Below are 12,819 nucleotides of genomic sequence, written 5' to 3' on the forward strand. Positions count from 1 at the left end.
TTGAAGATGATCCACCAATGATGTTGATTAGCCAAATAATGATGAGCATGATGAAGACATCGTGCAACAACCAATTCCTCAACAGCGAGATGAACACGATGTGGGTAAGGGAGATCTCAAGAAAGCACTGCTTTCTATTCTTGTTTTCTTTCTCTTGTTTCAGTAAATAATAGTAATATAGTGATTGATCAAGGAGTCAACTCAAGGTTCATCCCTTGAGTACATGCAAGAGCCCTCTATCTCCCTCTCTTCCATTTCACTCATGTGGAAGTTGCACATGGTAATATCAAGCATATTTAATACATTCTCCCTCTTCTCTCCTGAAGCAAAATGAACATGTACTCTTTCAAATCTATTTCTCCTGATGTCTTAATCGATGTTCTACCAAAAGAAGAACGAATCAAAATAGTATTAATGTGTTCCTTTACTCATTGTAATTACAACTCATAGTTTTATTACATTTCTACCTTGGCGCTACCTGTTCTAAGAGAATAACTCATATTAAGGCTCTATTTTGTTACACAAAAAGTGAGATCAAGCATTCTTTTCCCATCAACATGAACAAGCCCTAATTATTTACGTGTGTTTTTGAGTTGATGTGTGCATACCTCTCTTATTCCATTGCACAAGGCATGCAAGCCACTATGTGGCCAATGTGTCTTTAATTCCATCAACAAAACAAAAATGTTGCACTTTACAAGCTCAACATCAAGATCATTAGACACATCCTTATTATTTCAAACATTTGAACACAAAAGCACGCGACTCTTTCTCACCTGGCCTACTCACATACCTAAACGAATCCTTAGAAATAGAGATTGCACTTACTAATACTCACCATGATTCTAGAACCAATAGGTGGCTCAGATGGTGGACCTGAGAAATGTAATAGCCAACAACTCTGATGCAACAATGGATGGCTATGAGCACTCGGCAAGTTATTGTGAAATTGTTAGTAGACAACACTAAGGATTGCACTAGGGGGCAATATGAAATTGTTGGTAGAGAGGATGGGAGCAATAGATGGCTGTTGGAGAGGCCACCAAGGTTCAAGAAAGGACAGCTGAGGTGGCAACATATCAGAAGGGAAGCGAATGAAGGCGTGTGTTTAAGCATCTATTTTTAAGGGATTTGGCATCACTTTTTCATCGTCAACAAGAGATGAAGAGGCTGAAACAACGTATTGCACAATTTGCAAACTTTTGCTCAAGGAGGTGTCATAGGGTAAAGGGACCAATAAAGTGACACCTCCCAAAAGGAAAGCACACCCCATCCCAATTGAGTGACAATTTTGCCAAAAATATGTAGTTTTCTTTGCTACTTAACATTATGATACCAAAAAAAATTAATTGCATGTAAGTTTAATGGGAGTCAAACAATTTAGCCATGTAAATTTTTTTATATTTGGAATTTTGCAAAACCTTAAAGTAATACATCCTTGAGTGCTACTATATTGGTCCCTCATTGTCACTCTTTTATGAACCCTTCATTTGTAACTCGGGCTACTTGATAAAAATATCAAAATGCCCCAATGTTTTCTCACTTGGAAACAAAAGCCATAATGGATAATTGTTAGACAACACTCTATTGGTTCCTTTACCTTAGATTGAATAAAATCGCACGTCTAAAAAATCTACTATGCAAGCTCAAATGCACCATGGGACATCAAAATATTCCATTTTTAACTATTTGGCCGTCTCACAACACCCCACAAGAAGTCCCTCTTATACTAGTACTTGAACCAAGTACATGCTTCTACAGCTTTTTAAGTGCAATTGTAATGGGCCACATATCTTGCATCACTAATGATGAACTTCAAGATATGGAAACTACTCTTTCCTTTCTAGGACAAACAAAAGTGGAAGATAGCATGTAAAAAAAGGCCAAATGAGACAAGTAATTACAATGAACAACTTGCATTGACATAGCCAATCATTGTTGCTTTGATTACATAGTTTCTAAATCTAACTTCATAATGGTTAATGTTCAATCCTAGTGTCCTCAATGTAATGTTCGTGATTGTTTTTATTACTTTCTATAATGCCATCATTTGCTTCCTACACATCAATTTGGTACTCCTTGTTGCTATATAGCCAATCATTGTTGCTTTGATTACATAGTTTCTAAATCTAACTTCATAATGGTTAATGTTCAATCCTAGCATCCTCAATGTAATGTTCGTGATTGTTTTGATTACTCTCTATAATGCCATCATTTGCTTCCTACACATCAATTTGGTACTCTTTGTTGCTACAATATGCAATGACTTATTTATCAATATGCTAGCTTTTTCTTGTATGGTTCTCTATTGTTGTTACATAGACTCTTTACCAATATTTGAGACAATTATCATCGTATAGTTCTTGTTGTGCCATGTATATCAATCATCTAGTATGTGCATAGCATCATTGGTGTATAATGCATGCAAATCCAACATCAAGTTTAGGGGTTGTACCATGTTTGTCCAAGCAAGTAGAAAATATTGTATATCTTAAAGCCATACTGATTTATTGGATGTTCAATATTGTTGAGAGTTGCATTGAGGAAACTGCTGATGCAAAAAGCTCACTAATAAACATGATGAGCTTGGGCTTGGTATGTAAGTCTTTATCAATGTAATCATTATGTTTCTGTTAAAGCGATTAGATGTGACCAAGCCAGCTTAAAGAAAGAATTAAGGAAATTGATAATGGTAAAAAAGGAAGACACATCATTTTTCATAATTGAAAGCCTACTTTGAGAAAACACACAAGCCAGAGTATGATATTCAAATGCCTTCAACATCTCCAAAACACTTGTAGAATTTGAAGTAATGACAAAATTACAATGTGTTCATTCAAAACCATGGGACCTCGGAAACAGAAAAAATTCAATCCCCACATTTGAATGTAGTAATTACATGACAACCTGTAACCTCCAGAGATAAATTGACCTCCGGCATTACTTGCAAGCCAGAAAAAATCTCCAAAACCAAAATCACTTGGTATATGTTGCCCAAGTGCTTTTGGATGTCCAGTACACAAAAGTGGATACATGTAAAGCCTGCTAGACAGCAGGCTTTGAGAGGAGTACGTGTATGATTCGCATTATCCTCTGGATAAAAAGTGGCAAAGCCACTTCAGTGAAGAAACATCGCATTCCTTATCTCAAAGTTCATGAAACTCTGTTTACATTTTCATATAATATCATTTTACAACTTTGAACAGTCCCAACGCTACCTTTAATTTGTATTGTAATGTTAGCTGCCAATGCCAATCAACTCCACAAACTCGATAAAGCCAGAGGGTAAAGAGGAACACTCAATGAGTTAATGGTCCACTGGCTTACATTGCATTGACCCCAAGAGAAAGTTGTAGAAATGAGTCAATAACTCCCAGTTCCACCACTAATTTGTAGCGAGCAGTATACTGTTGGAATGAGTTGTTGATTGTAGCATACATTATATGTCATCCCAAAGGTAATCATTAGCTCTACTTGCAGTTCCACCAGTTTTGGAACCATTTGCAGCATATGTGCTCCTCCGAGCATAGGTATCTGGTTGTGCTGCATCTGGCCCACTCTGCCAACGCTGATATTGAGTATAGCCATTCCATGCATCCCACCTCTCTCGCTGCCGCCGACTAGTTTTCTCATACTGGGAACGATACCCCTCAGAGGTGCTAGACACTGAACTAGATCCACTCTTTGCCCTTAGCTTACGATGCTCCTCATCTGTATCGTATCGAAGCCGCTGCAGGATAGAAGATGATCCAATGAGCTTCAGCCACATAGTACTATAAAAATGGGTTGACTGTCCCCCACCAAAAACAAAAAAATGCTGGCAAACCTTTGTTGGGTCTGATAGGATAGCATATCCTTCACCAATCAGTTTAAATAACCTTTCAGCATCCCTGCGCACCTCTTCTCCCACTTCCTTCCAGAGGTTTCCATCATCTCCATTCTCACCACGCACCAGAAATTGACCCGCCTGCAGAATATATTGTTAGACCACTGTATATGAAGGTCAACAGAGGTTTTAAGCTCAACTCAAAGCTGAACCTCGTCCATTTTAGCTTTTTGTACAGGATGCAGCCTACCCCCATATCAAATGTGAAAATTGAAGAAGAAAACAAACAAATTAGCCAGCCAAACTTGCCTTGTCTGGATGATGTTTAAGAGCTGCCTTCCGGTATGCCTTCTTGATCTCATTAGCAGAGCATGAAGAATCTACTCCTCTGCAGAATTGTAGAGGACTCATCAGAAAAACATCATTATATCAGATGCATATGTCTGAATCAATACTGCTCTCTAAAGTTTAAGCTCATCAATAAACAAAGTTGACACTGCACCACTCAGCAGAGTGGGTTTCAATCTAGCAACTGTGTCAGTAAGGTTAAGGGTAGCTAACTGCTCATTTCATGAACAACCCCCTCTATATTGGGATTGAGTGTCTCTCACTAAATACTGTTCAAGCCCAGCATTCATGTGCATGCTTAAGGGAGAGCCCAATTTTTCATTGCAACACTCAATCAGTTAGCGCACAGCACACAAACCAAAATGCCAGAAAATAATGAAACTGAAACTTGAATTCACTATCTTGAAATGTGCATTGTACCATCTTGACAAAATGCAGAGATTGTTGCAAGTTCGCAGGATCTTCCTCTCTACTTTTAAAACTTGCACCAAATTGAAAGCTGCTTGTTTCTAAAAGATGCAATTTTACAAGAAGCAAATTTTTGCAGAAATGCCCAGAGAACACTCTTTTCTCCTTCAGATACATAATTTCCTGCCCTTGGACACATCACTTAAACCACATTTATAGCTGCAAATTCAGATAGAATCCTGCAACATCTCAACTTAGCCTAGCTACAAGTTTAAAGATCAATGCACTTAGCCGTTTATTTTCATTATTCTCCTTGCAAGCCTTCTAATCCTTTTCACTTCTATTCCACCAACCTCTTACTCTTTTCCTCCCTTCTCTTGGCCATCATCTTGTTCTTTTCCTCCTTCCCCATCGTCCTCTACTACTTTTTCTTCGACCCCACCTCTCTCTCTCTCTCTCTCAGTAATTGCATTAGTTCAGATGTACAGTAAAAATCACAAGCAGTCTATATGACTCACAAGGAGACCGAAGAAACAATTACAAACAGTCTATATGACTGACAGGGAGACCGAAAAAACTGCTGTGCGCCAAGGAAGCGGCTCACGCCTAGGGAGAACACTCAAGACGGGCAACATATCTATGTATTTCAAAAGCAGAATCAATAATGAAGGTGTTCCAGGCAGTCCATGTGTGCCAACAACCCCAGTAGTGTAGAAAGTGGAAAACAACCTTCACATGTAGCTCCACAGAGTTTGGCAATTTGGGGTTTCCAAAGGCCCAATCCTTAGGAAGCATGGAGGACCCAGCCACTCAAGACCAAAGCAGCAGACAAAAGAGACCAAATCTTTATCACCACTGGACAAGAAAGAAACAGATGACGAGTCATTTCTGCGCTTGTCATACAAAACAAGCAACAACCATTTGAAATACGGTGTTTTGAGTGTAGAAGCAAGGGGAAGACCTCCAACCAGTGTTCTCCAGATAAAGACTTTGTATTTGAACACAATTTTATTGAGTCAGCCCACCATCATGACAAATTTCCACCAAGCCTTACCCTTTTAGAGACCACTTGCCTTCAGAGCCAGCCAAGAAGACTTCACAAATAGCATTCTCCAAGCATGGACCAAATGAGTCAAGAGCATAGAAGATTTGAGGCAAAGAGCCTCCTCAGCATCAATCACATGCCACCATGAAGCTTGAATTCTAGTGTTTCCATGCAAGATGCCTTGTTGTTCAAGGAAGAACTAGACTATGGAAAACTAGGGCTGCTGTCCAGCACATAAATCCTGAAACAAAAACCACTGAAGGGCAATCATGTGTGTCTCCACATCTAAAACAGCTCCTCCACCAATTCCTTTCAGAGTATAAACATGACTCCAGGAGATCCAAGAGATTCCCAATTGCACAAAATCCTTCTTCCAATGCATGAATTGAATAGCCACTTTCAAGTGCACATGGAAAGGCCATGCTTGCAATTTCCAATACACTAAACGTGTTTGCAACAGGTGTAGAAATCCACTCAAATAACTTCTTAGTCAAACTATTTACCCCAACGTATAGCCCAAATGCCCGAAAATTGTGCCCTTAGTCACCCCCTCTCCTTGCCAATCCAAGGCCTGAAGATCTCATTCTGTACAGCTGACAAGAGCAGACTTGGAGATATTAATGTGGAGCCCTAAAGCAAGTGCAAACAAGTCCCACATTTCCATTTGTTTACGAATATTATCGCCATCAACCTTCAAAAACATCAAGGTGTAATTGGCCCAAGCTTGACCAACTAACTGTTCTTCTGAAGGAAAGGGGGCCAACTACATCACCATTTGCAGCCAAGGGTGACAACATCAGCAAGATGTGGCCAGAGCGAAGAACAAAGGGCTCAAAGGGCAGCCTTGTCTGACAGATCACCAAAGAGCAAAAGGTTTCGTAACACCACAGTTAAGTGAAACTTTGGAAGAAGAATCTAAGCTAATAGTATCAATCAAACGACACATTCTAGGGACGAATCCCATCTTTTACATAAGTTGTACCAAAAATGAACATTCTAGATTGTTGAATGCCTTTTCCAAATCCGATTGAATCATCACCACTTCCCAATTGGTGTAGTGTGTATTATCCCCATTTGGACATTCAAGATGTTATGCAAAATGTTTCTCTCTCTCTCTCTCTTTCCAAATCAAGTGGCTACCTTAGTGGTAAGCCACTTCTTTTATCGACCAACTATCCTAGGTTTAAATCTCCATTCTTTCTCATTCCTATTTTAAATGACCATGCATCCGACTTAACCCACCAAGCTACATCCATTTTTTTTGGGCTCTCTCTCTCTCTCTCTCTCTCTCTCTCTCTCTCTCTCTCTCTCTCTCTCTCTCATATTCTTTTTCTCACTCCCTAAAAATGTTCTTTCTTTCGGCCCACCTATTGACTAAATTTCTCAAATAACCTTTCTCCCCTCAAAACAAAGAAATCAACAAAATATATTGTGTCACAGTTTACTATAAACTTGAGAGCTTGAGCATATCCAACGCAATAATGTTGTGTTCTAGTATGAACAACCAATCCAATTACTACAAGGCAAGAGAGCTCAAGCCACTAAAGAGCAATGCAAAATGACAATGAGAGTTGTTGTGGCATCATGCCTAAAGCTCTTAATATAATTACAAAGTCTCCTATTCTCCTTCACCAACCATTACATCATGACACCATTCTTATTGTATAGCCAACAACCGATTATAGAAAGATGATCGATTTCTTTTAGTTGCTTGGCCCTAAAAACTTATGACTTGCAAGCAAAAGGACTTTCAATCTCAGGTTCTAGAAAACCTTATTAGTAGTAGTTAGAATTTGACAATTCTATGGGCAATGCCCAATGTTTTAGTCCTTAGTTCTTTTTCAATTCTTAGTGTGAACCCAACTAAAGTTATAAGTTGTGTCACCACTCTTAGGGTTAGAACTAGGTCTATCTTAGACCTATCTTGTACCTTTCATTCTCATTCTTTCAATTCAGCAAGTACACTCTACTCTTTTGCTTCAGCACACTCACATTGTCTCTCTTTACTCTCCTCCATAGCTGGCTGTCATTTTCCAATATTTGGTATCAAAGCAAGTTCTATACACGGATTCAGCTCAGCCACTGTCAGCTGCTGGTGCCGCTCGCTTAAGGTCTTGTTACTGTCAACCAGCTCTCTGTCCAAGGAAAAAAAGAATGAGCTGCTATTGTTTGCAACCTACACACAATCCAATACGCAACTCGAGGAGCTACTGTTTTGGAGGAGCTACTACTATTTTCAGCTCTGCCCCTTATTTTCTCACCTCTACCCACCATACTCTCAACCTTGCCAGCAATTTTTCGCAAACCCTAAAAAGTGCAAAAACCCTAATTTTCATATCATGTTTGCTTACATTTGTTGCACTTCATCTTGCTTGGATATTTTTTGTAGCAAATGCTTACAATATGTCTCTTTTTATTGCAAAATGAACATTTAGTAGAAACGATATGAACTAAGAGTTAATCACGGGTTGTTGAGGTAGATGCTAAGGTAGTGCTATCTTCCTTTTGATTTCTTTTCTCCTCATCCAAATAGGACTAAATGACACCTTTAAGTGTAGGATTTGGTACATTTGTTAGAGTAGTTATAAAAGTTGGAAAGACTTTCTGTACAACTTTTTAAAGTATTGCAATGACATCTTCTTTAGCAACTCGAGCTTGGACTAAAGCAGGTTGGTCCATTAGTTCCTTCATGTGGGAAATGAACTTTCCAAAGTCTTCTCCTTGCTTGTATTTCAAGCTGAAGAACTCTATTTTGAGGAAGATTTTGTAGTTCTTTCCTCTTGCACCATAAAATTTCTCGAGCTCATCCCACTTCTCCTTTGCAATTGCAAGTTGATCAATGTGGTGGATTAAGGATTCATCCCAGTGCAACATATAACTTAGGCTCTTTCATCATCTTCCACATCTATAGGATGGGTCAATGGCCTTGGTCCCTTCGATGCAGGGCCAATAATCTCTCTCCATCATTTTATATTTCACTAATACCTGCCATGGGTGAAAGTCTCTCCCATCAAACTCGCAGATTTGAGGTTTTATGAAACCAACCTTCTTTCTGTGGATGGGTGGTAATTCCCTAATTACAACTTAGTTACAACAATAACATTTATTAGAAAACTAAGAAATGCAAATTAACTTATAATCTTGGACAATGGACACCCTGTTGGCTCCAAAATCGACCCCCCTTTCAGTATTTATTTAACTTAATTAAAAAAGAAGTTGATGTACAATGGGATTCTCTCAATCCCTTTCGGTTTTCCAACTCCCCTTGCTGTCCAAAATGACCAGTAAGTCTTCAATCTGATTTGACCCTTGATGCAAGCAATCAAGTGGCCTTCATCTGCTTTGATGGAGATGAAAAATGCCCCATAATTCATTGATTTACTAGTCCCTCCACTTGAATTTGACTGAAAACAGCTTCAACCCTATTGAATCCAAGTCTTGGAGCTTCCAATTTCTGCCACACTTCTCAAGGTTGCTGCTAAACCCTAATTTCTGCTACATATTAGGGTTTACAACAAAGAAATCTGAAATTTCTCAGCCTTTGGTGATCTCAATGCTGTAATCTTCAAAGCAAGGCTGTAGAAAGGCTAGGAGGTGAGAGAGAATGCCGAGGAGAGAGAAATCTAGAAATTCTTCGAGAAGAACTGAAGAAAAACTGTCATCTACTCCTGCTACTCTATCTCAATAGCTTGTAGATGCAAAGAACTTGAGAAAATCTGTCATTTACTGCTACTGCCCTATCTCAACAGGACTATAGATGCTGTCACCTGCTATCGATTGGTCTTCTATTGCCCTTGGCTGCCTTAGAAGGTCCTCCAATGGCTGCAAATCAGACCAGAAGTATCTCCTCCCTCTCTCTTGCATTCTGAATGTACTAAAATGCCTCTCTCCAACCTCTAAAGACGTTTTCCAATCTTGCATGGGTATTTTTGACAAGTGGCAACCTTCTCAAATGGTTTTTCCAGCGTTATCTATGATTAAATATTAATTTTCAATCTTTAAATATTGAAAATTAATCTAATAATTATTTCAATGCCTTGAAAAATAATTTGACTGGTCAATAATTAAATTGGCTAGGAAATTTCCATTGTCAAGTGTGTCTATGTCATCTTTGGCCATCAAATTGGCGTTAGGTACCATTAAACACCACTTCTCTAGTATCACCAACTTACACTTATGGTCAAATGAATGATCTAAGCCAACAACTGGCACCAAATACCACCAAGTACATGTGTAGTATAACTTATAGCAACTTTTGCCTTTAACATCCTATGATTTTCTCGAGTCTCAAGCTCATAAATTTACTCTAATCCCAGTTACACCTCACATGTGCAACATTTACTTAACCATGTGATTAAAAAATAATCCACATGTTAAGCGAGGTTTCAAAGGCAATGAAAATGTCTAATCCTTTACAAGGCGAACAATAAGAGTGAAAGTAAATGAAATGATGTTTAAACCAAATGAGTAACAAGCTGAAAAGTGATTTAAAAAACTGATTAAAAAATCAGCAAGATAACAATTTGAGAGGAAAATGGTCTATGTGTCTATAGTTTTACACATGGCGTTACAATGTCACTTAATGAGAGGAGCACTTAATGACTGCGGTAAAATGCTAAATGGCATTCATATCTCAGACTTAACATTTAAATTTCTTATTATAATCAGCAAGCAATGACTGAGAAATGTAGCATTAGTGCTTACAAGCACTCATCTCACAGTTTATGCCTCACTTGAGGTGTGAAATGTTGGTCTTTTGATCGACTTAATGATGTCCACCAAGTGTGTCCAACCTTAAGATGGAGCTTTGAGATCTACGATAAACTCCAAAGAAGATTAATCAATAATTAGAATCACTATTAGTGACTTCCAAGATTATTAAAGTTGAAATGAGAAAGCTTGAAGCTTTCTAGCTATGACTTCCAAGATTATTAGAATCATTGTTAGTGACTTCCAAGATGATTAAAGTTGAAATGAGAAAGCTTGAAGCTTTCTAGCTATGGTTGCCAACCAAACTTACAATTAGGGTTTCACTGTGTATAGCCAATAGTAAGGGAATTTTTCAAAACCCTTTTAGGTGGAGATAACCCACTTGGGGGGCTACAAATGCCCTATGGTAGCCAAGGGGATTGCGCCTTCTACAAGCCGCATCAGCTTACAAAATCCATCACTGTAGAAACTTGAGTCGATTTGGGAAAAACGCCAATGCTACTCTTCTGAATGGCCAATAAAACGGTTTGAAGTGATGAGCACCTATGCCCTGAGGTTGGAAAGAAATCATCAGAAGAAATTGGAAGCTAATATGCCTTCCTTTTCCCTTACCAGGTCCTCCACTGATTGCTAGTCTAGATCCGGCTATAGAGGTTGAGAGGTTAAGAAAAAGAATGACCCTTTCTTGTGCACTCAACTAAGATAGGATTAAGGGAAGCTTAATGGATCAAAGATGGCTCTCATACCATGTTGAAATATCAAAGTTGCAACATGGAGGAGTGTACAAGAGGGTGAAGAGAGCTCACAAAGAAGATCTTGCTTATTCAGTTGCTCATGAATACAACTCATGCACTCTCTCTTCTACAATGAGAGTGACCCCTAGGACTGTTTATATAGCCATTGGAAGCTAGGTTTAGGGTTTTGCCTGTCCTCTCGTCCATTCACACCTCACCTTCCTTCATGCACCCTTTCTTACATAGGGTTCTCATGCTATACTTCTAACAAACGATCTACACAAAACCTGGCTAGCTCATTAGAGACAAACTCTCCTCCTTTGTCGGAATGCAAGGCCTTGAGTTTTCTACCAGACCTATTCTCCTTGAAGATCAACCAATCCTTAAAGTGTGAGAAAGCTTTAAACTTCAGCTTCAAGAAATATGCTCAAGTCATTCTACTAAAATCATCAACAATTAGCATAAAGTATAAACTCCCTTAAGGGACTTCGGTAGCATCGGTCCACATGAGTCCATTGAAACAAGCTCCAAGGACTGCTTAGCCCTAAGTGAAGCGTTGCTAGGAATCACATCTCTATGTTGCTCGCCAAGAATGCAAGATACACATGGTGGGTGGCTCACCCCAGGGCCCAATCTTTGGCAATCCATGCACAAGCTAACCACAAGTTGCCTTCCGAAGGTACTCGTAGTTTAGGTGGCCAAACCAAGTATGCCATAGTTCAATCTAAGTTTGAGAAGAAAGAAGAAGAGAAGTAAAGGTAGATGGCATCCACATCTTGTAGATTCCATTCTTTGAGAGTGCGCAATAGAAGAGAATCACGAACATAGAAAGAAAGAAAGATATATTAATATCTACATAAGGTCAATGTGGCCTATGAGACAAAATCTAAAGTACATCCATGTCTAATGTCATCCCACCAGTAAGAAAAAGATAACATTACAAATAAGTGGGTGGTTTATGAAACAATACTGAAAATAACTATACGATGGGACTATACTAGGGTTGAACCATGTATAGTCTTGTTCCATCGATAGAAAAGAAAAGGAAAGAAAAGGAAAGGAGAACCAAATCTGATAGAACCATGTACAAAAGTGTGGTGGGGACTATGGGCTATAGCTTATCTCAAGATTTGCACATGATCTCAGCTATGATGCGGTCCCTAGCTGCTTCACTGATATACCTAGTGGTGAGTCTGCGGTGTCTCATGATAATGGCTCTAATCCGACTGTGGTGTGGCCTCCTCAGACGTGGTCCTGGTGGACGGGCTCGTCGCGCTATGGCTCTATCCAATGTGCCACGGTGTGGCTTGTAAGGTGTCTGGCAAGGTGGTTTTGTCTCTGCTAGGCTGGTAGTGTCAGTAGGATTGGCTCTGTAGAACAAGTCTGTCACTGCTCTCTATGTGTGTCCCTCTGGGTGAGCTGACCTCCTATCTCGCAGTAGTGTAGTTCGGCCCCTCTTGAACTCCAGGAGGAAGAGACCTAGGCATCTCTGGTCCTTGTACTCCATGATGCAACAAAGGAGTCCAAACCCATCACAGAAGAGGCAATGGTACCGTCCTCGTAAATCATAGTATACTCTTCATCTGCATATGTAGTGCTCCTCTGTCTCAGGGTCTTGACCGCAAAGCTGGCAAGTCCTATCCTCTACTAGGGTATTTGTCCATTTGTCTGTCTCCATCTGAAGCCTATGTGAGGAGGTGCAAATCTGTCCAATAGCAACCCGTACACTATGGGAGAGATGGGTGTCC

At 39.4% G+C, this 12,819-nt stretch overlaps 1 protein-coding gene across 1 annotated transcript in view; it reads right to left on the minus strand.

The window, feature by feature from the left end:
- Window positions 1-2,857: 2,857 nt before the first annotated feature.
- The window catches only part of LOC148030455 (uncharacterized), a 44,472-nt gene continuing 34,510 nt past the window's right edge, over window positions 2,858-12,819 (minus strand). Inside the window, exons 10-12 of the mRNA XM_087686778.1 lie at window positions 4,136-4,214; window positions 3,827-3,967; window positions 2,858-3,730 (exon numbers count right to left, since the gene is read on the minus strand). Of these exons, the coding sequence (XP_087542904.1) occupies window positions 3,440-3,730; window positions 3,827-3,967; window positions 4,136-4,214 (511 nt within the window). The 3' untranslated portion in view covers window positions 2,858-3,439. The remainder of the gene's footprint in view (window positions 3,731-3,826; window positions 3,968-4,135; window positions 4,215-12,819) is intronic.

The sequence above is a fragment of the Lygodium microphyllum genome, chromosome 10 (assembly GCF_053477565.2).
Source record: "Lygodium microphyllum isolate KBCC chromosome 10, Lygodium_microphyllum_v1.1.10, whole genome shotgun sequence".
NCBI lineage: Eukaryota > Viridiplantae > Streptophyta > Polypodiopsida > Schizaeales > Lygodiaceae > Lygodium > Lygodium microphyllum.